The 26,101-nt window shown below is 44.7% G+C and overlaps 5 protein-coding genes across 5 annotated transcripts; all 5 read right to left on the bottom strand.

Moving 5' to 3' along the window:
- Nucleotides 1–21,070: 21,070 nt before the first annotated feature.
- LOC131269516 (general odorant-binding protein 56d-like) lies at nucleotides 21,071–21,642 on the bottom strand. Its single transcript, XM_058271922.1, has 3 exons — nucleotides 21,621–21,642; nucleotides 21,473–21,534; nucleotides 21,071–21,421 (listed from the first exon to the last, which is right to left on the bottom strand). The coding sequence occupies exons 1-3, from the start codon at nucleotides 21,640–21,642 to the stop codon at nucleotides 21,071–21,073; spliced, it is 435 nt and encodes a 144-aa protein (XP_058127905.1).
- A 92-nt stretch (nucleotides 21,643–21,734) lies between these two features.
- Nucleotides 21,735–22,216, bottom strand: LOC131258904 (general odorant-binding protein 56d-like). Its single transcript, XM_058260297.1, has 2 exons — nucleotides 22,163–22,216; nucleotides 21,735–22,085 (listed from the first exon to the last, which is right to left on the bottom strand). Exons 1-2 carry the CDS (start codon nucleotides 22,214–22,216, stop codon nucleotides 21,735–21,737), a joined length of 405 nt encoding a protein of 134 aa, XP_058116280.1.
- Nucleotides 22,217–22,904: 688 nt separating this feature from the next.
- On the bottom strand, nucleotides 22,905–23,580 carry LOC131269522 (uncharacterized). The gene is made up of 4 exons (XM_058271935.1): nucleotides 23,506–23,580; nucleotides 23,302–23,418; nucleotides 23,129–23,236; nucleotides 22,905–23,027 (listed from the first exon to the last, which is right to left on the bottom strand). The coding sequence occupies exons 1-4, from the start codon at nucleotides 23,578–23,580 to the stop codon at nucleotides 22,905–22,907; spliced, it is 423 nt and encodes a 140-aa protein (XP_058127918.1).
- Nucleotides 23,581–24,306: 726 nt separating this feature from the next.
- LOC131258902 (general odorant-binding protein 56d-like) lies at nucleotides 24,307–24,915 on the bottom strand. Its single transcript, XM_058260295.1, has 3 exons — nucleotides 24,844–24,915; nucleotides 24,608–24,724; nucleotides 24,307–24,534 (listed from the first exon to the last, which is right to left on the bottom strand). The coding sequence occupies exons 1-3, from the start codon at nucleotides 24,913–24,915 to the stop codon at nucleotides 24,307–24,309; spliced, it is 417 nt and encodes a 138-aa protein (XP_058116278.1).
- A 322-nt stretch (nucleotides 24,916–25,237) lies between these two features.
- Nucleotides 25,238–25,729, bottom strand: LOC131258903 (general odorant-binding protein 56d-like). The gene is made up of 2 exons (XM_058260296.1): nucleotides 25,676–25,729; nucleotides 25,238–25,591 (listed from the first exon to the last, which is right to left on the bottom strand). The coding sequence occupies exons 1-2, from the start codon at nucleotides 25,727–25,729 to the stop codon at nucleotides 25,238–25,240; spliced, it is 408 nt and encodes a 135-aa protein (XP_058116279.1).
- Between the last annotated feature and the right edge of the window lie 372 nt (nucleotides 25,730–26,101).

The following is a 26,101-nucleotide window of genomic DNA, read 5'->3' on the forward strand; positions in this document are numbered from 1 at the left end:
AAAATAGTGATCAAACAAACCTTCAACAACATCTGCAGTGCTTAAACTATATATGTGAAAAGTTTCAGCTTTTACAGTTCAATATTTTTCGAGTTTTTAGTGTACATAGAACTCCGTACATAAAAAAGTATGTAGTAGATTAGAACTCAATTGGTGTCGTTTATGAAACTTTCTTACCCCTGGTTTACGACACCTGTAATGGAAGTTATTCGCCAACATTGCCTCTTCGTTCCTGATAGAAACCACCAGCCAACAGCAACGGTTAAAAAAAACGCCTTCCCCATATGTATGTACCAACCTTTGCTACTACCCAGCAAAACCCGGTTTCGGCTCATAGATGAGTCCGTCGGTGGGCTTTTATTCCTTCACCGTGCAGAAGAATCGCACGCGAGCCCAAGCCGTGCGGACCGGCACCGACCGGAAAGGGCCGGATAAATACTACATCAAGTCGACGCATTAAACTGCAGGATTTTACGGTCCCCATCAACATGCGTGGAGGTGCAATAAAATGTGAAATAATATCGGAAGTGAGCGAAATGCGGTTGGCGGCGAGAGAAAACGAAAACGTAACACCCCACAAGGTTGGATAGCACACGTTACGAAGGAGCGGATACTGAAGGATGTAATAAAGGACACATCTGTAGGCCAAAGGAAAAAGGGGGCGAAGGGCAAGTGAAATGGATTCCGGAATGGTTGGTGGATGACGAAATGAGGAAATAAATACATATTAAACGGGCTTATTCGGAACGTGAAGAAATAAACCAGGAAAACATGCATAATGTAATCCTTAACCCTTGAAGTGTTGTGGAAAAATTGTGCCTTTTAATGTCATCCTTATGTTCAACATGCTTTTAGCTTTTTAAAAAAATGAAGTACTAAAAACATTTATAGAAATTAATTGATGTACTATTTTACTTTATCTCTAACATTAGCTAAAAGTTCCTCGATTAAAAATCGTTCATTTTAAACCAGCTTTTATCACTTAATAATTCTTATACTTTGAGTGACATAACCATCGACTTCTTGAAGGTTTATTAAAATGTATACTGAAGGCTTATTTATGTCTGCCATTTATCTGTTCTACATTTTCAATCGAATGCTTGGCGAAAGAAAATGACAAACAAGGAAAGACAGTTTCAACCTCCAACAGGGGTGACAAAATTGTGCATTTCTTAAATTGATTCTTTTTATATTCCATTCAACGGGTTTCTGTTTCGAAGAAGATGATGGACGGCGTAACCAGGTTTTTGGAGGGTGGGAAGAAACATAAACCATGTGGATACCATTTTCCACGCTGCAGACAGCGAAAAGCCTCACGAAGACGGTGTGGAAAGGTGAAAAAACACATCGCTTTTAATGTGCATATAAAAACGCGCGTTACGACGATTGATTTGACTAATAAATTCCGCCGCCAAATAATGGCAATTGTATCGCTTCTGTAACCGGAAACCGGGGGCGAGGAAAGCAGGCACACACGTGAGGTTTTCATTTCAACGGGAAGGTGGTAGTAAATTTCCAGTCCATCTGCAGAACCCCGGCGACGTTCCATGCTATCATGCATATGACCGTTCGGGTGAGCGGCACTTTATTTGGTCGATAGTACTGCACGAAAGGTGGAAGTCTTTCCCTAAAAAAGGAGAGATTCGCTTTTCCCCGACGCCACGACATCCGAAAGAAGCAGAACGCAGAACGCAAGGAACGAAAACATTACTGCATGCAAATGTGACACGAAAATGGTTTACCGCTTTACGTGCGCCACTTTATGGACGGGGTTTTCCCGCGTGGAAAATCACCCTGCAAGTGAAGTGAAGAAGGCAAATGTAAAGAACTTCGAAGGAGTCGGTCGTTTTGCAAACCCTTACAAACACCGATCGAGCCGAAAGTATCCGAAGTCGAAGGTTGAGGGTCATGCCTGCCGGACCGAAACGGAAAAGCAAATTAAATTTGAATTGTTTTCAACCAGAGCTTTTTTTCCGGAACCCCCAAATCTCTCACCGCTCTTTCGCGGAGCTGTCGTGAAAATGCCATATTTGTTTTTCTTATTTATTTCCTCGGTGGTTCCGGACACTCAGAGGTTGCGATGGAGGCACAACATAATCGCGCAATGTTTTCCGGCAAATAAACACCGAAATGGCTTTGTTTTGACCGTATTGATTCTCGAAAGGGTCATAAACAATATTTGATTCGTGCGGAAGTTTTCGTATGGGTTTTAGATGATATATGAACACCACATTTTGGTATGCATGAGGTAACCAAAGGCATTTGTGGTCGTAACATTCATTGCACCATTATTATTATCAAATCAAAAAGTAAGAAAGTTTGTTATGCTATTGATATCCTACTAGAATCAATTTAAAACAATTTTTTACAACTCCTAAAATAGATTCGATCAACTTTTATGTTTATAATACAAACCCACTCCACGTAGTTTACTTCTTGCCACAAAGATATTACAAATCAATATTATATTTAATGTTTATTTAATCACTAAGTGATTAAATTAGTTAAATTAAGTTCAAAATATAAGTCTTTCTTTTCTCACAATGGAAATCACTTGAATGTAGCTGCGTCGATGCCCCGACCCATCAAAGCATTCCAATGATCGACGCAGATAAAACAATTTTCCTCATAGTTTTTCCTTTTCTTCGTACGAGGAAATGAAAATACAGATAAGAAGCATCACATTTTACATTTTAAGGGAAAATTCCATACTGAAAAGTGCATTTTGGTTTTTATTGCATTCACTCTCGTGTCCGGAAACCTGTGATGTCAAGGCAGCTTGCATATTTTCTTCTCCTCGATCATTTTAATTTTTTTCTTATTTCCATTCTTTTCGCTACGACCAATGTGCATCTTCATCGCTTGCACTGGTGTTCGAAGACTTTCCATCCTACATCGTTTTCCGTTCGCCATCAAGCTTCTCCTGGTGAACATTGAAATGGGGATAGAGAAGCGTGTAAAGGGGAGTGAATATTAGCATAAAATATGCTGCACATACTCTTTCCGGGGTGGAAGCACAACAATGTTCCGGTCGGTGGAAAGGTTTGCGTCCCCCCCTGAAACGAACGAGGGATGTACTTGCTGTAACAACAAAAGAAATTCTCCACGATTGTCATTCAATGAGCGAGGTTCAAAAATAAAATACAACGAAAAGTAAGGAAGCGCACACTGCTGGTAACGAAGAAACTTCTACCTCTTCCATTGCGTCGAACGCTCGAAGAATGCGAAAGGAGGGAAAAATACTTCACCGAAGAAGGGAAATATGTGACCAATTTTCCGTCGAACAATGGCGAGCGAACGGTTTTTCGCACAAATAACTCTCGCTGACACACAAAACAGATGATGGATTCGAAAGAACGGAAGCCTGGGTTCGTGTGTATGTTTTTCCTCGCCGTAGAGAGGCACAAAAAGTGAAGCTTTTCACCGCGACGAGGGCAGGGGAGCAGTTTGTAAAGCAGTCCCATCCTCCCAATAATGCCATCCGTGCCAGAAATTTACACGAATTGCCACTTCCGTATGGCCGTGAAATTCCACTCCCCCCGTCTCCAACCTCCGCACGCCCTAACGCACGCGATGATTTATGGTGGGAAAGCCAACGCCAGGCAACACTCCTCGTTGGAGAGCAGGGGAGAGTGGTCCCTCGCTCAGGCATGGTCTAATTTCGCGATTGCGTGAAATTTGTGTCACGTTTTGCCGCAGCTTATCTAGCCGCGTTGCAGGGCCGATACTTTTAAAACGAGTGCCGCCCCTTTTTACCCCCACCGTTTCGGTTACATTTCCCACCAGCTACCGGTGGAAAACAGGACATTTCCCAGCGGACCCCGGCAGTGGCGTCTTTATCTTTAATTAAGTGATTTTAATTATCTTCCTTACCGGGAGGCACGGTTTGCGTTTTGAAATATTTATGACTACACCGCGCGCTTTGGTCCTAGTTTTACCCCGTCTTGGTAATCCCTTTCCCGAGCCTCCAAGGCGGCGACGGCGTTGGATCTTCTTTCGGGCGTCTTGATTTTCGCTCGCGCCACTTTTCTTGGGGCCCGGGTGAAAAACATACCATCTATTCTTTCTGCTTGGGGTTGGCTGTTGCTTCGTGATTAATTTACTGATAATGTACAGGAATTTCCCAACCAACTACTGCTGCTGCTGCTACTGATGTTACTATTACCACTACGCGGCGCAGTTCATACCAACACCAGGAAGTTACTACTCTTTTAGCCTACTTTTGGGGCCGCCGGAAAAACAGGGCACACACAACGCCAGATTCCCCCCATCTGCGTGCGGCACGCAGGCCATCTCGAGGAACGAGGAATGCGCCCGCCATCTTTCTCTGCCGATGGAGGCGCCTGATGGTTGACGCTTGATTATCGTGGCGTCGTCGTCGTCGTGGCTAATTAGCTTTTGGCAGAAGTCGCTCGGGTAAAACGTTATATTCCCATTAGAGTCACCTCGGAAGCGGTGTCACGCTCGCCACGTTACCGTCGCCACGATGGAGAGCACGAATTATCTTCCCGCATACGAAAACGGGCACGGGATCTTCTCCATGATGAGCGAATCTGTGTGTGCACGTTTGTATGAGTGGAGGAAAATTGACAGCCATTTCGATCGTTCCATCGAAACCTAGTTTCTATCAGCTTTAACACGACTGCCAAGCGTTTTTAGCACACTTTTTTAGTATAATCTTTTTTAACACGTTGGCTGCCAAGCGTTTTTAGCACACTTTTTTAGTACAATCTTTTTTAATAAAATTTGTTTAAAACATTTATTAAACCAACGATTTTTGAAGGCTAGCAAAAACTTAGCATCTCAAAGAATTGATATTAAATATTACTATAATTTTTATGTTGCATTTTCATTCATTTATGGGTCATAAACTTTTAGAACTGATTTCTGCTGTCACCCACTTTTGGGTGACATGGCAGTCAACGTGTTAATAAAGTTCATTTACAACATTAATGAAACCAACGATTTTTGAAGGTTAAGCGAAAACTTAGCTTCATAAAAAATTGATATTAAATATTGCTATAATTTTTATGTTGCAATTTCATTCATTTATGGGGCAAAAACTTTTACGAACTAATGACAGCTGGCTATCAAAAATGATAGCCATGGCAGTCATCGTGTTAAGGCAAATTTCAGAAATTGGGTTATAGGAAAAGTTGCCCTGTCATTATCCAATTAACAAAAGTTACATTTAACAAAACCCATTTGAAATAAATTTTCGTTTAAAGATTTTTTTTTTTAAAAACACATTGATATCCAACAAATTTAAGGTGGTGTTGAAATAATCCTTGATAAATAAATTAATAAATAATGCTGCTATTTTCAAAGTGTCTAACTCTTGCGATGTTACCTTTTTTTTGGGGGGGGATTTTAATTTGCTCAAATTCATCCACTGGAATGAATGAGCTCTTGAAAATAATTTACGATGAGTTGATTTGAAAGGATAGCATCAATATGGCCACTATCTAGATATTTTTCAAAAACACACCGCAGCATCCCGAGAAAGTCATTTGAATAAAATATTACTCGCTACCTGTATAGACAGATAAAAACCGAACCTTCCTTCGCGTACAGACACGAACAAATCACTCCACAGTGCTTGTATGGAACCGGAAAAATGAAAAACATCAACCACCAAACCACCCAGCCGTGGGTGAAACATTCGCTTTTGTGCGCTTCAACCGATTCATTAGCAAATTAAAAAACCGTTAGATTGATGGAAGAGCAGAGTTATGAGTTTCTCCTCGTCTGCGCTTTTCATTGAGGAAGTATTCACCATGATTTGATTACGCCGTTGGAGTGGTTTGTGGTATTAAAGGAGCACGGAATACAAAAAAAGGATGATGATGATGTGGAGGTTAAAACTCAACTCCACATATTTCCGACCACAAAACACCGACGCATACCACCAGCGAGCAAACATTAAATCCCCGTTCATTTGATTGAATCTGTTTAAAACTCTGGTCCATATCTGCATTGAAATTCAATACATACTATTTTTAAACAAGATTTGTTTTTGTTTTCCACAATTGTTCAAATTTTATCTACCGACATATTTATTAAAAAAACATAAACTCCTAAACTGTTTGTTTGAATTTTAGTATTTTTACAACTTTTTATAATGTTTCAATTGCATGAATTATTTTCCATACAACGAAAATGTTTTCAACGAACAAAAACGTTTCTTTAATTTATACAACTTTGCAAAGCTCATTGTCGTCTATTGCCTTCCATGCTCCTTAGTCTCCAAATCATATGAAAAAAAGATGTATACCTCCACGCAGAAAAGTCCCCTCGTTTTCCTTTGCAGCAACTTATCAGCTACTTTCCTCTTTTCCCTCGAACGAACGAAAAATCAACTCATTCCACCGTTCCATTGCATCTATTATTATTTACGACGCGACGGGGAACGCTATTTTGATTCATTTTAATGAAGACATAATATGATTTTCATTCTCATCCGTTGCGAAGTTTCTCTTAGAGATTTTCCGCTTTCCTCCCTACATTGGGGAAAGGAAAACAACCCCTTTTCACTGGGTCTGTTTTTCTAACGAGTGGAGCAACAAGATCGTGCGTTGGCGTCCAAATCATCACCGTTGTTCAAAAAGGGGGAAATCCTTCGGTTTGCAAGACGAGAAGGAGCCCCAGGAAGGAAAATCCAAGGGACACCCGCACGGTGATGCAACCGGCAGAAAATATATATATCAGTTTCATAAATCATATCAATCGGGAAGGCCGACCTCATCATCTTGTGAACCTTTTTTTTTTTCTTCTGTCCCCAGCACGAAACGAGGGGTTGGTTTTCATGTTTTCTCCCGCCCCCAACGATTTGTGCTGATCTTGAAAGGTTTCCGCTTTTGTTTTGCCCCCCTAACCCGTCGGAAAGCTCGCAGTTTCCAACAAAGGACACAACTTGTTACACACGGCTTTGCTACGTTGACGAGCATCCGCATACTTTTTACGCTTTTATTTTCCCGCTGGCCGCAAGCCGGAGATCATCCCTTCCCGTGTGCGGAAAAACCGGCAAAGCCGAAAACAAGCGTGGCGGGTTTTGGGCCGGGGAGATAAAAATAAATTGGATAAATTTGATGCGCCCTCGCCCCCCCAAAACGGTCGGTTGATGATGGCTGACGATTTGCCTTTTTAGCTCGTTCGTGCTTTTTTATTTTCCACCCTGTTAGCGCAGAGGGGGGGGGGGGGGAGTACTTTGGGGGTGGCGCGTTGCGGTTCCCTTGTTTTTGCACTTCTCCTTCTTTCCGCCGCGAGGAAAGTGTTGTTAACGGGTGAATTGCAGCGGGTTGATCTCGCAAAAGCAAGCGAACAGAAGTAAAAACAACAAACATCCCCATATCGGAGGCTGCCCTTAAGGGTTCGTTGGGAAAGGGGAGGGGTTGGAAAAACAGGAAGGAAAACGCGTAAAAGTCGAACCAAATAACCACCATCAGAGGCCTAAATGTGTGCCTGCCCTGCTTCCGGCGGGTTTTTCTCCAACTCTTTTCTCTTAGCTGTATGTGTGTGTTTTTATATCTTTTTTTTTTTTGTTTAGGTTTTTCTCGCTTTCCCTCTCGTCCTTCCCTCTAACCAGGCGAGGCGCTTTCAGTTAACAGCTACGTGAAAATAACGAGCACGACCGGTTGTTTTCTGCCCGGCGCTTTTGAAGATATGTTTTGCTGGCATTTTGTTTTCCACTTATTCGTCCTTTTACGATTGCATTACCCCGGGTTTTTTTCCGTCAGCTTTTTTTCTCGTGTAAAAGCGTGAATGTTCTAAACGAATAGAAGCCAATTTGGAGGATTTTTTGTTTTTTGGTAGACTGGAAAATGGGTGGTATAGATGGAAAGGGTCACTTGTTATTCGCCGCTGATAAATCTGATCGCATTCGGTTGTCAAAATAATGCTTCCGTTGATTCCATGGTTGTTGTGCTTCTGATCGCATATGAACGTATATTTTTTTATTAGAAAAGAAAAGTTTTATGATACAAAAATAGAATTATGATGCAGGAAAGTTGAGGATTTATTTTGTATGCACAGAAATATGTGATGCATGTGAATGGTTTTTTTCACAAATAAAGTCCATGAATTTACTCTTTTTTATTGAACCACAACCATTTCAAAATGTGTTCGTGCATATCAGTTTTATATCTCTCAGCTCCCATCTTTTTGTATGACACAAAAGCGTCACAAAAAAGTGCTCACGATGCGGCAACCTACAAATAAAAAAATAAGCAGACTAAAAGCCACCCTACAAATCAATTCTATCGGATGCCCGGGTGTTCCGTTCCGATTTTCCAAACCCTTTCACGCCATAATGCTAATGAGGCACGGATTTCCCGCCGGGCGTGTCGCACTAATAATCCGACCTAATTGTGAAATCAACAATCGAAATGCCAAACCAAAGCGTGGAGGCGAAAAATAACGACTGCAGTTTAATTACGATGGGAATGTGTTCGCGAAAAATGCCGGGATGGTGGAAAACAAAAAGACAATACACCCTTTTAATGACGCACCGGGATATCCGAAAAGGAAACCCCTTTCTTGCTCATATACGCACACCCACACACACTCACGGGTTAAGGGATTTTCTTGCGCGGGTTTAAAGTACTTTTGAATCCGTTTCGCTTCGCTGCCTACTTGGAAAATCCTATGGCAATGATCCTGTCGTCGGTTTCGGTTGGTCTCCAAACAAATCCCGTTCCTCTCAAGTGGAGTAACCCTTTCATACGAGAGATTTGTGTGTGAATGTGAACGTGTATGTGTCTCTTTCACACTTGATTCTTGTATTTCAACCCTGCTACACATTTTTCCTCTTCGTTCTTTGTCCTTTGTTCGTCATCGCGCTTTTGAGAAGATCAAAGAGAACGGCGCATTTTATTCGCGCTAATCGCGATACGCACATCGCATCGAAATCCTTTTCATGCGTAATAATGTGCGTTTGGAGGGATATTATATTTTTCCCTTTAACCCTTTAACATTTTTCTATTTGGTTTTTCAACTTATCTTTTTTTTTATCCTACTTCCATGATTTATTCAATGCCGAACAGGCACTTATGGCACAATGTTAATCCACCCCTTTTTTTCCTACGATACGTGCGAACATAAAATTGTGTGTTTCTATGTGTGTGTGTTTTTTCTTTGTCCATCGAAGGCCTCTCACTTCGGGTCGGGTAAACATTACACCACGAAGAAAGCGATGCTTGATGGATTTTTCCAAACACTTCCCCTACCCGCTGGGAAAGGGCGTGCAAGTGCAGCGAATCTCAAGTCCATCACCACCTCGGGGTTCGCATAAATCTTGCAAAAACCTACCCCCCCGGGCCACGTGGTCCAATTTATAACTTCGGCGATGAAAAAAGGGAGGCACTCCCAGAAAAATGCAAGGTTCGCTTGAGTTTGGGGTGTGGAAGAAACACATCGCCGATTTCAACTGCAATCGTCTGTATGATACTCTAATTTTCATATTTCAACCCTTCCGAACAAAAGCCCCGTGACCGAACGAGGCCTTGCCGTGGATGTGGAAAACCCCCGAAAGGAAACCACGCATTTCGGGCTCACGTGCGAAAAAGAAATCCTTTATCCGGGAAAAGGGATGTTTTCAATGCAATGCAATGCCCGGTCCCTTATTCCATATTCGGGGCACGTACTAACCCATCGGGCCTATTCCTGCATCGTGGCAACTCAAGTGCAGCAGCTGAAATGGATGCAGCCCCAAATTATTTTTAGCAAATATTCATCACAAATATCACCAAGCAAAGGCTGAACCTTGGCGAGGGGACGACTTTCGTTCGAGGATTTGGGGAAAACCAAGCCTAGGTCCAACGACGCATGCAACGGTGGTTTCCTATTGCAGTCCTTGGGGTGAAGGTCGTTAACCCTTCCAGCTAAGTCTACATTCAGAGAGAGAATGAAAAAAATGTGAATTTTAGAACAAACTGATATGAAGAATTTCTTCTTACACCCGCGATGGAGGAAATAAATAAAGCACAGTAAATATAAAGAAGAAGAGGAAGAAGGAGAAGAAGAAGAAGAAAAAGAAGAAAAGAGAATGAAGAAAAATTCCTCATTTTTATTTGTGTCATTTAAAACTAAAACAACTCACAAATAAACAATATCTGTATTAATTAAACTCAACCAACTGACAAATTTCAAAAACGTTTTGAACTTCAAAAGTATGTTATATTTTGGGATGAATATTTTGCCAAATAACAATCGAAATTTTCTTAATGAATACAACATCACACCTACATGCAAAACGTTTAATTTATCCTCAACTATCAAGGGTTAAACTCGAAAGACACGCGAACGCCACCTCAACGAAGAAAAATCCAATATTTGCCGTAAAGGAAGCCACCGGAGCAACGGAACAGACATCCACCGACGGCGCACGTAAGTAGGAACCTCTCAAACCCATTAGTAATACAAATGAGTTCACATTTGCCAAGTGTTGATGTTGTGTTGGGCTTTCGGGTGAACCGCCGGCAAAAGTGCAGGAGGCAGTTCAATGTGTGCAGGGCGTGCGCTCGCTCCCCGATAAAAAACCCGGGTTCAACGTCGTGGTCGGTGGAAAATCTACGTGCCACCAGCGAGTCGCTGTACCCTACCTGGTGCCCAATGTAAATATCATGAAAGATGCATATTTTAATCAACTTCTGTTTCGACCGGCTGGAAGAGGAAAGTTTAAAAAAAAGTGGGGAAAAAGCGGGAGAAGCAGTCGTCAATGCCAGTCGGCCTGGAAGGAAGTGGCCGAGGGAAAATACGGAAGGAAAAAGGAAACCCTCTTCAGTGTGTACACATCGGTTCACTTGAAAAAAAGGCTCGAGTGTTGTTTAAGACGTGTTGCAGAACCCATGCCAGATTTTTTGTTAAAGAATGGCAACACGAATCATTCCTGAAGCACGTCTGCATGAAACCCCCCGCTCGGAAAGGGTTGGGAAAACTTTCACGCCCATCATCACCGACCCGGGTTTGGATTATCGTCGGGTTCGGCATTGCGTGACTCACCAGCACCGGCGAGTTCGTTGTTCCTAGGGAAAATTCTTCACAATGCACCGAGCAAGGACCAAGCCCGATATCGTTATTCTGCAGCGTACGACAAACGATCTTTCCCTCACGCCCTCCACATTGGTCCTGGAAATGTCGAAGAATGTAAAGGGAAAATGGGAAGCAGAGGTATTGATTTTCATTCTCAACACACCGTAACGGGCCAGACGGAAACTCACCGGAAATCAGCAGTTACCATCTCCGGCCTGCAAACGACACATTCCCATTTGGGTGCATTTTCATCCGATAGATTTCCCTCAGACGAACCTACCAACTCAACCCGATGGTTTAATGCTAGGGAAAGTGCTGCAGTTGGAAAATGCTTGCTGATAGTACATCAAATTTCCCTTGCCTTCACAGTTTAACGATGGAAAATCGAAAGCATTTTGCATAGGGAGTACTTTCTTTTTCTCCACCCCTTTTTCCACACCGGTATCGATGGTTTCAGACTTCTGTAGGAGACACATACGGTTCTTCCCCCTTTTCACCTCCGAAAGGGTAAGATTGGTCACATCGGGATCTTTCGTAAACGGTTTGTTTAACTGCCTGAGAATCTGCAATCGAAACCTACCACTTTTCCGAGGTGCACAAAATTGGGATTTTGTGAGACGAAATGTTTATTTTATACTCTGCCAATAAGTGGAAACCGATTAAGGTATCCTACTTTCCTTTGTGCTTGAGGTGTGTTACTGATTGGCAGTGTCTGTTAGTGAAGCTCTGGTGTTAGGAAAATTGTCCGACCGTTGAGGAACGATCTGATACTGACAGCAATTAACGCCGATACATTTCCTTTAAAGGTTAATCAAATGATGTTTGTAGAGATGTTTTGAGTAACGTTGTCAATTCTACCATGTTTTATCCCATTTGTTCTTTTGATCTCTCCTTTTATTTAATTAATTCTACTTTATTCTTCTATTATTTCATTGTTTTCGAGAAAATTTCATTTGACATTTATTACAAAAAGTGTTTTTTGATTTGTATTCTATTAATCCTTTGTGTAAATCTTGTTAAAAGAAATAATCAACAATAAAAAAACATTCAGTCTATTTATGATTCAAGCACGCTGGCTTAAAATCATGAAAAATGTGCTGTGATCTAGTAAATTCCTATTCCGTTAAAAATATGTCTGGCACTTATTGCCAACATTCCTCAAATATTGACGCTATCGTTTTTTCCAAAGCACAAACAATATACAATGGGAAGCGCAAACAACGTACAAACACAGCATTCAACTCACACAATACATCAACGAACGAAGTACAAAATGTACCACGGTGCAGAATTTTAATGAACTGCAGCAAAACAAATTCCACCATTTACACAACACGCAGCGACTCCATTGAAGCGCCCGGGGGCTCGTGGGCCGGAAAATTTTTGGGAGAACGCAACAAAAATTTAAAAAAAACATCCAAGCAACACTAAAGACTTCTGGGGATGAGGCTTTGCTTCATTCATGTCCAATCGTTGCCTACTTTTCGCTCTTTCTTTATCGAATCATGTCCTTTTTCGTTTCCTCTTTTCGCTTTTGCCGCGAAGGAAATTTTCTGTCTGGAATGTGTTTTTGTTAAATCACCAGGAATTCCCTTCATAAGATGGGCATTTCCTTAAAGTGCCACATTTTCTCCTTCCCAGCTTGGGCGTAATTATCGCGTCCTCGGCGCGTGGCATTGCACGGCGAACTCCATAAAGACGCCACATTTAACAAATTGTTACGCCGAAGTAACGATGCCCTCCGGCAGCAAGGAAAAACCCTGCGAACCGCTGGTCCTGTCGTGCTACTTTTCCACCCAAAGTCCATTCATTCCGAAGCCGGGAAAACATGCTAAAGCGGTGCTAGATTTTCATTAATTTATCATCTGATAATTAACTTAACTTTGCGTCTTCCCCATCGGCCCAAAGATGCCGTCTTCTTTCCTTTTCCCGGTTTTGCATTCAAATCGTTCGCGCGCGCCATCCTGTCTGGGCTAGGAATTGGGATACATTTTGGGATTGGGAAACTCACCACCCACCCCCGCGACGAAGCCGGTTGACTGAAGCGAACGTAATACAAATACTTCGCCTTTTCCGCCGAAGCCGAGAGTTACAAAGTATCCTTTCAAAAACGTTACAGACGTCAGAATTCCGGAATTCTGTTTCAACCCCACCCCCCCCCTCTTTTCCACGGTTCCTTTCCTGTTTCAACCAATCACAACACCCAATGGAACGGATTGTTAGGAATGAAGGATTTCGGAAGGAAAATTCACAGACATCCTCACCCGAAAGCACCGAAAAGCGAAAGAAAACTCCACAAATCATAATGTTGTTTGTGATGGTGAAAATTTGTTACCAGTTTTCATTTCAACGTCGAGAAAAGCTTCCTCTAACACCCCACCCCTCGTTTCCCTCTTTGGTAACCATCTTTTGAAGGAGGAAAAGGCTTTTGTCTGGTGCGGAAAAGTTGGTGATGGATACAGGACGTGATTTTTTTCTCTCCTCCCCGGGTTTGGTTGTTTTCCCTTGATTGCAAGTCAAAGGCATGGAAGCCTTTGGAAAGGGTGAAAATAGGAGAACTTTGACCTCCACTGCTTACCACGGTAGAAGATTCCGCGAAAGGGATAAAATTACAAACGCTCTAACGATCCGACAACGCATTCAACGGTCTCAATAATTCTTAGTAGCTGTAGAAAATGTGGTTCCGAGTTTTGTTTCCACCATATTTTCTACGAGCTTTGGAAGAGAGTGAGGGGAGAGGGGAGCCTTATTATGACAAGCTTATTATCATGGGAAAATCCTGTCCATATTTCCCGGTAGTACAGCTGAACTAATGAATTAACGAAGGGTTTTTCTGCAGGGCCGAAAGGAAATGGAAAATGCTATCAACTGATAATTAAAGCCCCGGTTTGCCAGTCGGAAGGATACCGCCGAAGGAAGGTTCATTAAGCGAACGACGATGGGGTCTGCTATCGTCAATTTTATTTATTTTATTTTGTCCGAAGAGGAGTTCATTACCTTGACTACCACCCACTTTCGGGTGACCTCGATTTTTGAACCCTCTTCGCCATCCATTCGAGACGATTGAACTGGTTTTTCGACTTTTTGGAGTTTCCAAACAGTCGGGAAAAGTCGTCTGACCGCACGGAGGTGGAGCCCACCCGCGGTGGAAAATGCTCGAAGCGCTGTTCGAGGCATCAAATGGCTTCGAAAGTTCATCCCGCGTGGCAGACCCTTCGAAACGGACACAAGTGCGCTCCGTTTGCGACACCGCTTTCCTGCTGTTTTCAAACGAGGCTTGTTTTCCCAACCAGCCAAATAACTACACTCATTGTGCTGACGATTGGGGGGTTTTGAAGCGCCGTTTTCACTTTATATCTTTTTTGCTTCTTCATAATCTCCGCATGTTTCGAGCACACGCATACGTTTCCCAAGAGGAACAGCAAACAAAAACTGTCATCACAAGGTTCGAACTGTCCGTTGAAAAATGGACCACAAACGAGCACACGGTGAGGCAAAAGGTTTCCAATTTCCTCCCCCCCTTGGAAGGGTCTGCACGCCCGTGGAAAGCCCTTCATTCTGGTTTTGATTCGCTGCCTTCCTTCCGTCGAAACCGGTCCACCGGGGAAAACCGAACGTTGAAAATTGGGAAAAAAGGGAAAAAACCCCCGCTTTGACCACAACCACGGGAAAACAAAACAAGCCAGGAAAAATACGGTCCCACGGTCACGTCACTTTTCGTCAAACGCCACTCCGATGACTTCCAAAGTAATCAATCCCCCCAAATCGGTCACTCGCCCTTCGTTTCGGACGGAGAGTTCAATCAAGTGGCCATTTACCGACTCCCGAAAACCGGCTTGATGAATTGAACTTTTGGTAGGAAAAACTTTCACTAGTCCGATTTCCTACGATTTTTCCACCCTTGCACGTCGGAGGGGTATGTTGCGGTGCGGGAACTGTTGTTAAGTGATTGAAAAATACGACAAATGAATTCGCTGATCTCGAGCGACACTCTTTCGAGGTTGATAGGAAAAACATACACACACAGGCCGTCATCTACGGGTGGTTTGGAAAAACAACTCACACAGAGAGGGAGAAAAGGTCCCCAGTGGAACACGAGGCTTTCCTCGCCGCGTTTTCATAAGGAAAATTGATTTCACTTCACCCGGGGCCTCCCTGCACGCAGGAGGACGAACGGTAACTGTCAGATTTTCCACCCCACCCCCCGAGGAAAATTTCCAGACGGACAAAAGAGCGTAGAAAAAAACCGAACTCCTTCCACTTCGTGGCGTGAGGCGAAAGTGAAAGAGCAACTAATTTTGTGCACAATTTAAGATAAATGACAGCTTCTTTCAGGGTGAACCGAGCGCGTCACATGTGACTGTCACCGCGTACGCTTCCTTCCGGGGGGAGGGAAAACCTCAGATTTCGGGACCGAAAAATAGAAGTATCCTTCCCCTCCATTCGTTCACTTCCACGTCGTTCCCAACGCTAATGGAACGACCGAAGAAAAATTGTCACAATCGTGCCGAAAGGCGTGCGCGTTTGTTTTTCACGCGAACTCCTTTCTCGGGACCGGGAAACTCTTTGGCCAGCGTCTTTGGCATCGCGAGGGTACGATTATTTCCTATTCCTTCCGCCAACACGTTGCCGGAGATTTATCCTGGACCCCATTTTCACTTCGGACAATCCGAACATGCCAGACAATGGATTCAATTTCGTGACCGAAAATCGGCGTGGCGTAACGTGTCGTCCTTTGGTGCGGGGAGAATTTTTCCCGCTTCACTCACACCAACCCGCACGTAGCGGGTGATTTATGATGCTGGCCGGAGGTGAACGGAGGGGGAAAGTGCTCTGGACAGGATTTATTTCCCCAGCGCTGGTCGGCACGTAACCGGTAGAAAGTGGAAGCGTGCACCTAACGCTTTCGGATTTTCTTCAACCTGTATCAAACGCAACAAATATTAATGTGTGTGCGACGTTATAGATTCTTAAAGAGAGCGGAAAATTGTCCTACTTTGATGACATTGCATTACATTTTATTTAAAATTAAAAATTTATATTAAAAGGTATAAAATAAAGATGCAATTACCACAACCAGAACAGTCTCCAATGGAAATCCCCACAATCACATGTCACCGAAATACAACCGAAATAGTTTCGGGTAAAGATTAAACTTACAACCGTAGACCGGGAGTAGGAAGCAGTGGCACAACAATTATTTCATGAAATCGTACAACTGAAACCAACCAACGTAATGTAAGCTTTTCCATCCCCCAAAGGAGACAAACTTTTCAGACGTGATATTCAAAGCACCACGACAACAACGTTATCAAAACCGGCGCTATCCTGTATCATTTTCCGGCTGTATGTTGCAGTTGCAGTTTGCAGTTGTTTGGTGTGCGAACTTTATCCCCAAAAACCCGAGGCACACAACACGATAAGCATGCATAACAATTGTACAAAAACAGAGCAGGAGTTGACACTGGATGCCTTTCCGGATGCGGGAAAGCATCCGCTTCCGAACGGGCCTGAGGGAAACCTCCAGAATGCGACCACCGAGTGTGGGGAAATTCTGGCCAATTCTACTTTCATAGACCACACTCTTAGAAAACCCCGTCTCCGCTACGTCTCGTGTAGTGTTTCACGAAAATTAGAACAACACTTTGCCTCACCGGTGCGAATTAGAATGTAAAACCTCAAAAATGCCTCTCTGTTTGGGAGGGTTTTGTAATTTTTCGGCAGTTGTAGCTTTTTCCTGCCAATGCCAAACTTTTCCACTGCACCCACAGAGCGTTGGGCCGGTGTCCGGTAATGAAATGAAACTAAACTACGAGGCTAACAATACAATAGATTGTTTGCATGCAGAAAGTGAGATCCAACGCGGGGAGGGAGGGGTAAAAAGTTTATCAGTAAACTAATGAAAAGCGTACGTAGGGAGAGGATCCTCCAATCCTCCCAATCCCATGAAATTGGTCTCAATTCTACCGGCCTCATAGAAAAAAGGTTACCAAAACTCGGTACTGCCTCGGTATCGCAAAGCTTACCAGAAAAGAGTTTAACAAAGGCTGCAAGGGATGGAATTGGATCCCAGCGAAAAACAGGAAATCAATTAAAAACTTCCGGTTCAGCCTAGCGGATGTGCTGTTGTGATACCATGCTCGAAGCTGAAGTTTTTATCTTCCAATGAAATGTCGTTAAAAAGTGGACTTTTCTATTTTTATGAACTGTACCCTTTTTTGTCATAAAGATAAAAATTGTAAAACGTTTTATATAACATAAAACATATTAGCATGAAGTGTTTTGATAAACAACAAAAACTAAATCGAGAGAAAACATTCTCAAAATATTAGTAATAACTTATTCTTATATCTTCAAGACTAAACCAATTCAGGATCGAATATATTCTTTGGCGGTTTTCTTTAATTTTCTTGATACTCAACCACAAAGTAAATCAAAAACAGATCAACAAACTTAACTGCTTATTAACGAATATTTTAAAATAAAAAACTACAAAACCAAGATGAAACAAATTCTGGATCGATTATATTCTTTGACGGATTTCTTGAATTTTCTCTATACTCAACCAGAACTTAGATCAAATACAGATCTACAAACTTATTTAATATTTTAAAATAAACAAAAATTAACGAATAACTTAAAACAAAAAACTACAAAACCATAAGCAAACGCAATAAAACAAAAGTAAGCAATGAAAGATGGTGAAAATTACAAATTCTACATGTAAAACAATGATATGCATTGAAGGTAAAACAGAATCCAATAAAACTGATCAATACCTCTTGACTTACGACATACTAACCTCCTTGTCCGCAGTGTCGAACTGCGCCATCTGTGGCTTACATTAGTTCATGACACCTCAAATCGTCTACTTCCCTTCCCAGATATTGGTTATACGTTCCAATTTCGCCCGATCGATGCCAAATTTCAACCGAAATCATACCGACACCTTCCTACCCGATTGCACCTAAAATACATTGGACGACTTTTCATGCTCGATGCAATTGAGCCGGAAGCCCGACCGGCATCGTTACAACGATGCAAACCAAGCAGGAAACACATTTATTGGCAAAAGGTTAAGCACCTTATATTGCTCCGGCTATCCGGTGTATTGGAGTACCGAGAGTGGGGATACAGATTGAGCTGTATCGAGCTCATATGTTGCCCCGATTCCGGCCATTTGCAGCCGGTGAAACGCTTTGTGAATCAGATTTGCAACTGCATGAGTTGGAGCCCCGGAGTAGGACACCGTTTTCTGCAAAGGTTCTATCTCGCTCCCGCTCGTTGTACAATCGATTTATCAAAATTTAATAAAGCACAGCACGATGAGTCCTTGCACCGTACTTTTTCATAACCTGTAGAGGGTGGAAAAGAGATATAGAATGAGGGGAAAATAGAGCAAAATACACGAGCCAAGCACACCGTGTTGGAGTGTGATTTATTTTGCCCTGACGGTGCACTAACGCTCGGAATTGTGTGCTACGGAGAGATCCTTCCCTGATGAGTCCATTTCTACTCCATAATCCCGAACGGTTGTATGGGTTCGGACGCTGCAATTGCAGCAATAGGATTTCTTGATTTTGCTTCGTGTGTGCGAGAGGCGCTTGCTGGTCTTCGCAGTGACCGGAGTGGTAGAACTTCAACCGATCATTCCTGGAACTGGAGCTTTGTCTGGCGAAAGTCCTCCAAGGCAAAGGAAGGGAAAGTCACGACCGGTGGATGGATCATTCTTCTGCCATCCTGCAGTGATAAGTCCTCCCGAAGGACGTGGGAACCGGTGCAAAGTCGTTCAGCACTGATTTAACGTACCATTTCTACGACTCATCGTTCCGGAATGGTAACGGTACGTAACGGGCTTAAGAATGTGCTTGATTATTCGTATAATTCTGAACCTCGTAGATACCTCCGGGTGGTTGGTGCAAGCCAATCAGACATTATCTGCATCGCCTTCGAGCATCGGCTGCAATCCGATAAGATTCTCCGCAAATACCTGAGCATGCTTTCTAAGCTGTTACATTGTTGCCCTTCACTTTCTACCTTTCAAACGCGTTAGAAATCCTATTCTCTCAAGACCCTTTAGCAATGGCCTTTGACGGACTATTTCTAATCTCCGGGCGTAGATTAGTCGCAAATCGAATGACTCAAGACTATGCTTCCCTTGGGTTCGTGGAGCTGGCCAGCTTGCCTCCACGCTTGCTCGGGAAAATGTAAATAGATTAGAAATGCACTGACCGTGAAATTACTTTCGGCCGATGACAACTCCCTCAAGACACACAGGTCAACCAGGTTCCCGAAAACCGGTCCGGAAGTAGACGACGGCTGCAAACCCGGCCTCGGCGTCAATGGACGACCGGCACAAGTGCACGTACCAGATACCGCTTCTGTTTTAATTTGTTTCTTGGGATTATGCTTCCGTATTTACCACCAATTTTTTTTTTCATCCTCTTGCCGTCATTATTATTTCGTTTTTCTTTTTCATTCTTGCAACTATCCAATTACTAACGTCAAACGACCGGCAGCCCGGTTCCGGCTTTGTTAGATTGTGTACCGGTTGGTTGGAGGACTGATTTATCGCATGCCATCTTGGATACTTGAGGGATGCTGGTTTTATTTAGTATGAACACCATTTTCTTCCAATGTTTCACAATAAATACCTTCTTTCTTTTAAAACTTAGCAAGTTATTCTTGGAAAATTCGTTTTATACCATAAACAAACCGAGTATCGATCTAAATTCTACTTCATCATCATCTTCACGGTCAGTTTCAGATTACACGCCAACAGGAAGCGTAATCACTCGACGACGCGTTGGAAAAACAGGTTCCCAGAAACGTCCGAAAGAAGAGAAAAAAGAGGCAGGAAGTGTAAGTGCAGGAAAACCCGGAGGAAACGTTTCGCAATTACTCCGTCATGTGGGTGGAAAATTGAATGCCCATTGTCCGGCCGCTCCGGTTTTCTCGGCAAGTGCTTCGTTGCGTTGCCCCATTTTTGTGTGTGCCTTATTTCCTGGCACCCTGCTTAGCGAGGAAAAATTGTTTCCGGAAAATGATTTGCTAGTAAGTCGTGGACGCGTGTGGGGCAAAAGTAAATGAAACGGGCACCAGCGAGTGGGGAAGAGAAAGAAATAAAGAAAAGCCGGAAAAAACACGGTTAGAAAGATCAAGCAAGCGTCGTCGACAAAGTAGGCGTAAGAAAAATGACAACCATATTTCGCGCCACAGTGGGCTATCGTTGTGTTTGGCGTAGAAGCCGGAAAAAACAATTCTTTTTTACTTTGAGTTCAAGAAACCGGAGGCTGAAGGACGAGTCATTCAAAAAAAACCTTGACCGCAGCAAAAAGCCGCCGCTCGCAGCGCAAGAGATGGATTTGCGAGAAGGAAATCTTCCAGCAGTAATTGATAACTTACTTAGGATGGCCGCTTATTTTTCTGCTACATCTATCTGTACCTCCTCCTGATGATGTTTGCTTTGTTTGCGTGCCGGTTCTTGAGGCCAACATTAGTGACAATGCTTTCAAACCACAGGATGCACTTTGGAGCTGGACAAATGGAAACAAACGCACAGTGAAAAGTCCTCTTTGATGTCCGAAAGACGCCCACAGTTGTGGTCCGCCTTTTGTGAACGATTGTGTTCCACCGATGGTTTGCGGTATCCAGCCGGTTCTTGTGTTTATCATTTGCACAGTAGACTCATCTTCTGGTGAATGGCCTGCTCGGGGCGTTTCCTGGAGCTTTGGCGTGTTCCGGCTCGGAACATGGTGGAAAAGATTGAAATTAACCGACGGAAATGGCTGTGGACTTGTTTTTCGTTTTGCAGTACACAAGTCTAGCGACAGTTTTGGACCCTGAGGGACAGCAATAAAATGGAACAAGCCCGTTTCCGGTCACTTCCCTGCGGGAAGAATGCTTTAGGAATTATATTCGAGCGGACTTGTGGGGAAAAACACACACATTTTAATGTTTGTTTCTGGAAAACGATCACATTTAATTTGCTCAAGGTTCAGGTTTCAGACTTTAGCTGGCGATCATTCTTGCGCCAGCGAATTCACAGGAGCGATGCCTTCTCCCGGTGGTAGCACTCGACCGCCTTGAACGCCGTCTCGCAACTATCCTCGCCCTCCGCGACGCTGCACTTCTTCACCAGCTCCTCCACTTTGGACTTTTCCCGGCTCAGCGAAAGCCGCTCGATGGCGTAGTCGCTCAGCAGCTTGCCGGAGGCGTCCATAAACTTGGCCTCCTGCAGGAAGCAGCGCAGGAAACACTTCGTCTCGGCGTCCACCTTCGAGAAGTCACCGTCCTTCAGCAGCAGCAGATGTTCCTTGTTGAGGCTCTTGTGCTGCTCGAGACACCCGAGCGCGAAGCCTTCCGCCTTCTTCATCTGACCCTCGGTGAGGGGCTGTGTGTGTTCCGGCTCGGAACATGGTGGAAAAGATTGAAATTAACCGACGGAAATGGCTGTGGACTTGTTTTTCGTTTTGCAGTACACAAGTCTAGCGACAGTTTTGGACCCTGAGGGACAGCAATAAAATGGAACAAGCCCGTTTCCGGTCACTTCCCTGCGGGAAGAATGCTTTAGGAATTATATTCGAGCGGACTTGTGGGGAAAAACACACACATTTTAATGTTTGTTTCTGGAAAACGATCACATTTAATTTGCTCAAGGTTCAGGTTTCAGACTTTAGCTGGCGATCATTCTTGCGCCAGCGAATTCACAGGAGCGATGCCTTCTCCCGGTGGTAGCACTCGACCGCCTTGAACGCCGTCTCGCAACTATCCTCGCCCTCCGCGACGCTGCACTTCTTCACCAGCTCCTCCACTTTGGACTTTTCCCGGCTCAGCGAAAGCCGCTCGATGGCGTAGTCGCTCAGCAGCTTGCCGGAGGCGTCCATAAACTTGGCCTCCTGCAGGAAGCAGCGCAGGAAACACTTCGTCTCGGCGTCCACCTTCGAGAAGTCACCGTCCTTCAGCAGCAGCAGATGTTCCTTGTTGAGGCTCTTGTGCTGCTCGAGACACCCGAGCGCGAAGCCTTCCGCCTTCTTCATCTGACCCTCGGTGAGGGGCTGTGTGGGACAAGCGCAACACGGTCAAACACCTCTACTCACAAAACCTTCCAAACCAGCACGCTCGATGGCCGTACCTGTCCAGCGGCGATCGCCACAACGCACAACACGGGAATCAGCAGCAACTTCATCTTTGCGAAAACTTCCAAAACCAACTGACGCTCCATCGACGCCTGTCGAAGCTCTTTTATAGGCCGTCCACCGAAAAATCAAAATAGAAGTCTCATCCCACTTCGGCCGGACGGTGTGTCGGGTAATCGCACGCAAATGATGGTCAAATAATTACTATCTGCGCATCAAATCGCGGGTCGACCTTCAGCGACCCGGTCGGTTATGGAGATCTGCCATGGTTGATGCTATTATTTTGAGAATGATTTTTCTAAATCCATCTTTTCGATGTGCTCGAGCGTGACGCAGGTGGGTGAGCGAGAAGAGCCTAGAACCGAAGAGATCTTCAAGTTTGGATTGAGTTTCTTCGAGAGCGCTTTCAAGAACCCCTATCCATTCGCACTATCGAAGAGGCTTTTATTTAACGTTGGAATAGTCAAAAGTCATTCGTTTTTGGTTTTGCGTTGCACTTAAAGCTAGAGGGGGTTTGGACATACGACAATGATATGCACACTCACACACACGGTTCCACAAACTCTTATAGATTAGCTTAAAACTACACGGTAATCGACTTCCACCATCGACTTCGGAGATGCATTTTCGTGCCGGAAGCAGACTTCTCTCTTTCCTTTGCATTGCAGATTCCTTGGCACGGCCATGATCTTCTAAAAATTCGGAGCCCGTCACGATGACACCACACACTCCCTTTCGCTAGAAGTTGCTCGAGACCCACTCGGACACGGCCGTCTCGTGGATGCACTGGTACATCTCGAACCCGGTGACGCACACCGTCTGCCCGAAGCGATCGATACAGTTATCGTAGACGGATTGAGCCTAGAGGTGTGTGAGGGAAGTAGAAAGAAACCACCACAAGGTCCGATCGTTTGAGAAACGTTACAAACGCAGCAAGTAAATCACTGTAATTTAGGACGTACCCCCTCCGGTTCGAGATAGCGTCCGGCGAAGCCGATGATGAGCGTCTTGTTGTAGGTGTAGTCGTCGTACATGAAGCCGGACTTTTTCATCAAACACTCAGTGAAGCACTGCAAGTCGAAAGAAGAAGAGGTCGTTGCTTACATATGACACCGGGAGTAATATCTGAGCATACCTCAATCATTGGATCACGCTCGGTAAAGTCACCATATTTGAGTGACACCACTATGTCCATATCCAGGTCGAAGTCTTTCGTGCAGTGATCGATCGCTCCCTTGAAGTCTTGCGCCAACTGTCACAACACGGAAAGAACCATTAGCAACACCACAATCAATCCCGGGGAATCGGGTTAGCGCCTCCAATGGAAGGTTCTACTTACGCAGCCACTCTCGGGAAGGACAAGAACAAGCGCAACGATCAGCAACAAACCAAAGTACCTCTCGGAGCACCTCATTGTTTAACACTTTCTCTTTGCGCAAACAGAACCGAAGCGTGTGGTTTATCACCCCTTCGAAAACAGCGATTGTCACCGACGGAAGCGCGCACTTGACCTGCTTTAGGTTGTTGTTGAAAGACTTCACTCACTCACGCACGCAATTTGCCGTCCAGCATCGATCGATGGTCCGAGGCCGACTGCGTCTTGCGCTGCCGGTCCAGACACCTGCTGGCCGTCGAACCTTGGGAGTTCGACCAAGATGACTCGCGTGTCTTGTCTTCCTGCTTTCTTTCGCCACCCAAGAGTTGCGATACGTGAGGCGTCGAAAGGAGAGGCCGCATGTTATTTCGGTGTATGCACACAACGTTCTGCGTCTGTCCAGTCCAAGCAGTCCAAGCAGTCCGCTACCGGTTTACATTCGCTCTCTGTTTGGCACTTAGACTCCCTCCCCTCACAGGCCGCTTTCTCGTAGTCCGACGCTCCGACGGAAGCGAAATGTAGGGAACATAACGGTTCTGGTTGCCCCGATCGCGATGCTCCCAATCGATCGATAACTCCGGACGGGACTGGAATTCAATATTCCACCCCAGGTTAGATCTCTAAGGTGGCGCCACAAACCGTTTGAAGTCTTTCGGATTGCTCCCAAAAACAAAGATGCAATCTGCATAACACACCACCGAACAGGTTTGTTCATTTCCCAAGAAGGACCGTTCTTTTTATTTCGTATCAGCCTCTTATCGTACGCTACTTCCTGGTGTTCCACTTCTCGTAGATATGCTCGTAGATGCACTGATACACATCGAACGCGGTCACGCAGAAGGTCGGCGTGACGTCCGCCGTGCACCGCTCGTACACCAGCTCGGAGTTTTCCTTCGACACGAAGCGGTTGGTGAAGCGCGTGATCGTGTCACGGTTGAAGGTGAAGTCGTCATTCATGAACCCGGCCCGTTTGACGAAGCACTCTCCGAAGCACTGCAAGCAGAGGGAAACGTTATAAAGAGGCATGCAAGGAAACCCTTGACCATGAGGGGTGTCTATCCAGTACCTCGACGAACGAGTTGCGCACGGAAAAGTTGCCCGCACGCAGGGCATCGAACACGCTCGGCTCGATGTCGAACTCGTTGCGGCACCGAAAGTACGAGCCGAGAATGTCTTGGCCATGCTGCGGGGAGGGAGAAGAAGTTGTTTGTTGACACACGCGATTTAAGAATTGGGTCAGCGGGTGGCAGAGCGACTAAGGCAGGTTTCTCCTGAAGCAGGCGTTCTGGAGCGATCACTTACGCAGCTCGGTGCTAATAGGCTAATGGTGGTCAGTGCGATCGCGAGCACCGAAAGCAGATCGAACCGCGCCATATTCACCATCCGATAGTCAAATTAAAACTGATGCGAGAAAGGGGAATTTGGGAGGTCTACCACCGAAAAGTCAAAAGCCCAAAACCGGACCCGAAATGAAAGCATCTTTTCTTCAGCTAGACGTTCCGATCGGAGGGCCAAAGACAACTGACACGGGCAACTTTCTCCTTCGTTTTGGGGGAGCATATTTTTATTGTTTTTATCACACCGTCTACGTCGGTTCCGGTGCTGGGGCATCGCCTGACTGAGGGTTTGTTTGGGGAAACTTTCGTAGGGAGCGTTCGCCGTCATCATGGGGAAAAAGGGAAGGTTCCAGGCGGTCTTAGAACATCAGCGTGGCGCGGTTCGCCAGGTAGCATTCCAGCAGACGGAACGACCGTTCGCAGGCATCCGGACCGGCGTTGTCACCGCACCGGGCGACCATCTCTTCCGCCTTCTCCTGGCCGTACTCGGACGCCAGCTTCTCTGTCAGCTCCGCCTTCTGCACGTTGCCGTCGGCGTCGACGAAACCGGCTCCGTGGAAGAAGCACTGCACGAAGCAGCGCGTGTCACGGTCCGTGTTCTCGGTGTCCCCCGAGCGGAGACGGTTCACCTCCTCCTCCGAGGCGCCGGTCTGCTGCATACACTTACCGGCCAGCTGGCGGGCCGCTTCACGCTGTTCGTCGGTGATGAGGGCCTAACGAAATAGAGAGAGAGAGAGAGTTATAACAAATATCCGAACTGCAAGACATTGTAAGATGCATCACTAAAGCAAACTCACAACGGCGCAGGCAATCAGAGCACTGGCGATGACTAGAGTACCGAAGGTCTTCATTGTTGGTATTGTGAGGTTAGGTTTGTCTAGCTGACTTATGACTTCCCTAGACTCCGGGTAGGCTTCTTTTATAGTGTCATAAAGCAACATGATTAGTTGCATGCAATCATTTTCTTATCAAAAAGCATGAGGTTGGATATTAAACGAATGTTAAATGAAAATTTATTATTACCACCCCTGTCAGCACTGCCGTGCCCTTAATGTGACAGTCATAGAGATAAGAAACTCATTAGAATTGCTTCTAGCACCTTTCTTCACAGGCAAATTTATACTGGCTTTAATTGAATTTTCATTTTCTTTAAATTGTTTGTTTGGCGTTTTTATTACTGAGTATTTATTGATCTTGAAGGGAAAATTGAAGAGGATTATTTA

Source organism: Anopheles coustani, chromosome 3 (genome assembly GCF_943734705.1).
Source record: "Anopheles coustani chromosome 3, idAnoCousDA_361_x.2, whole genome shotgun sequence".
NCBI classification, from domain to species: Eukaryota; Metazoa; Arthropoda; class Insecta; order Diptera; family Culicidae; genus Anopheles; species Anopheles coustani.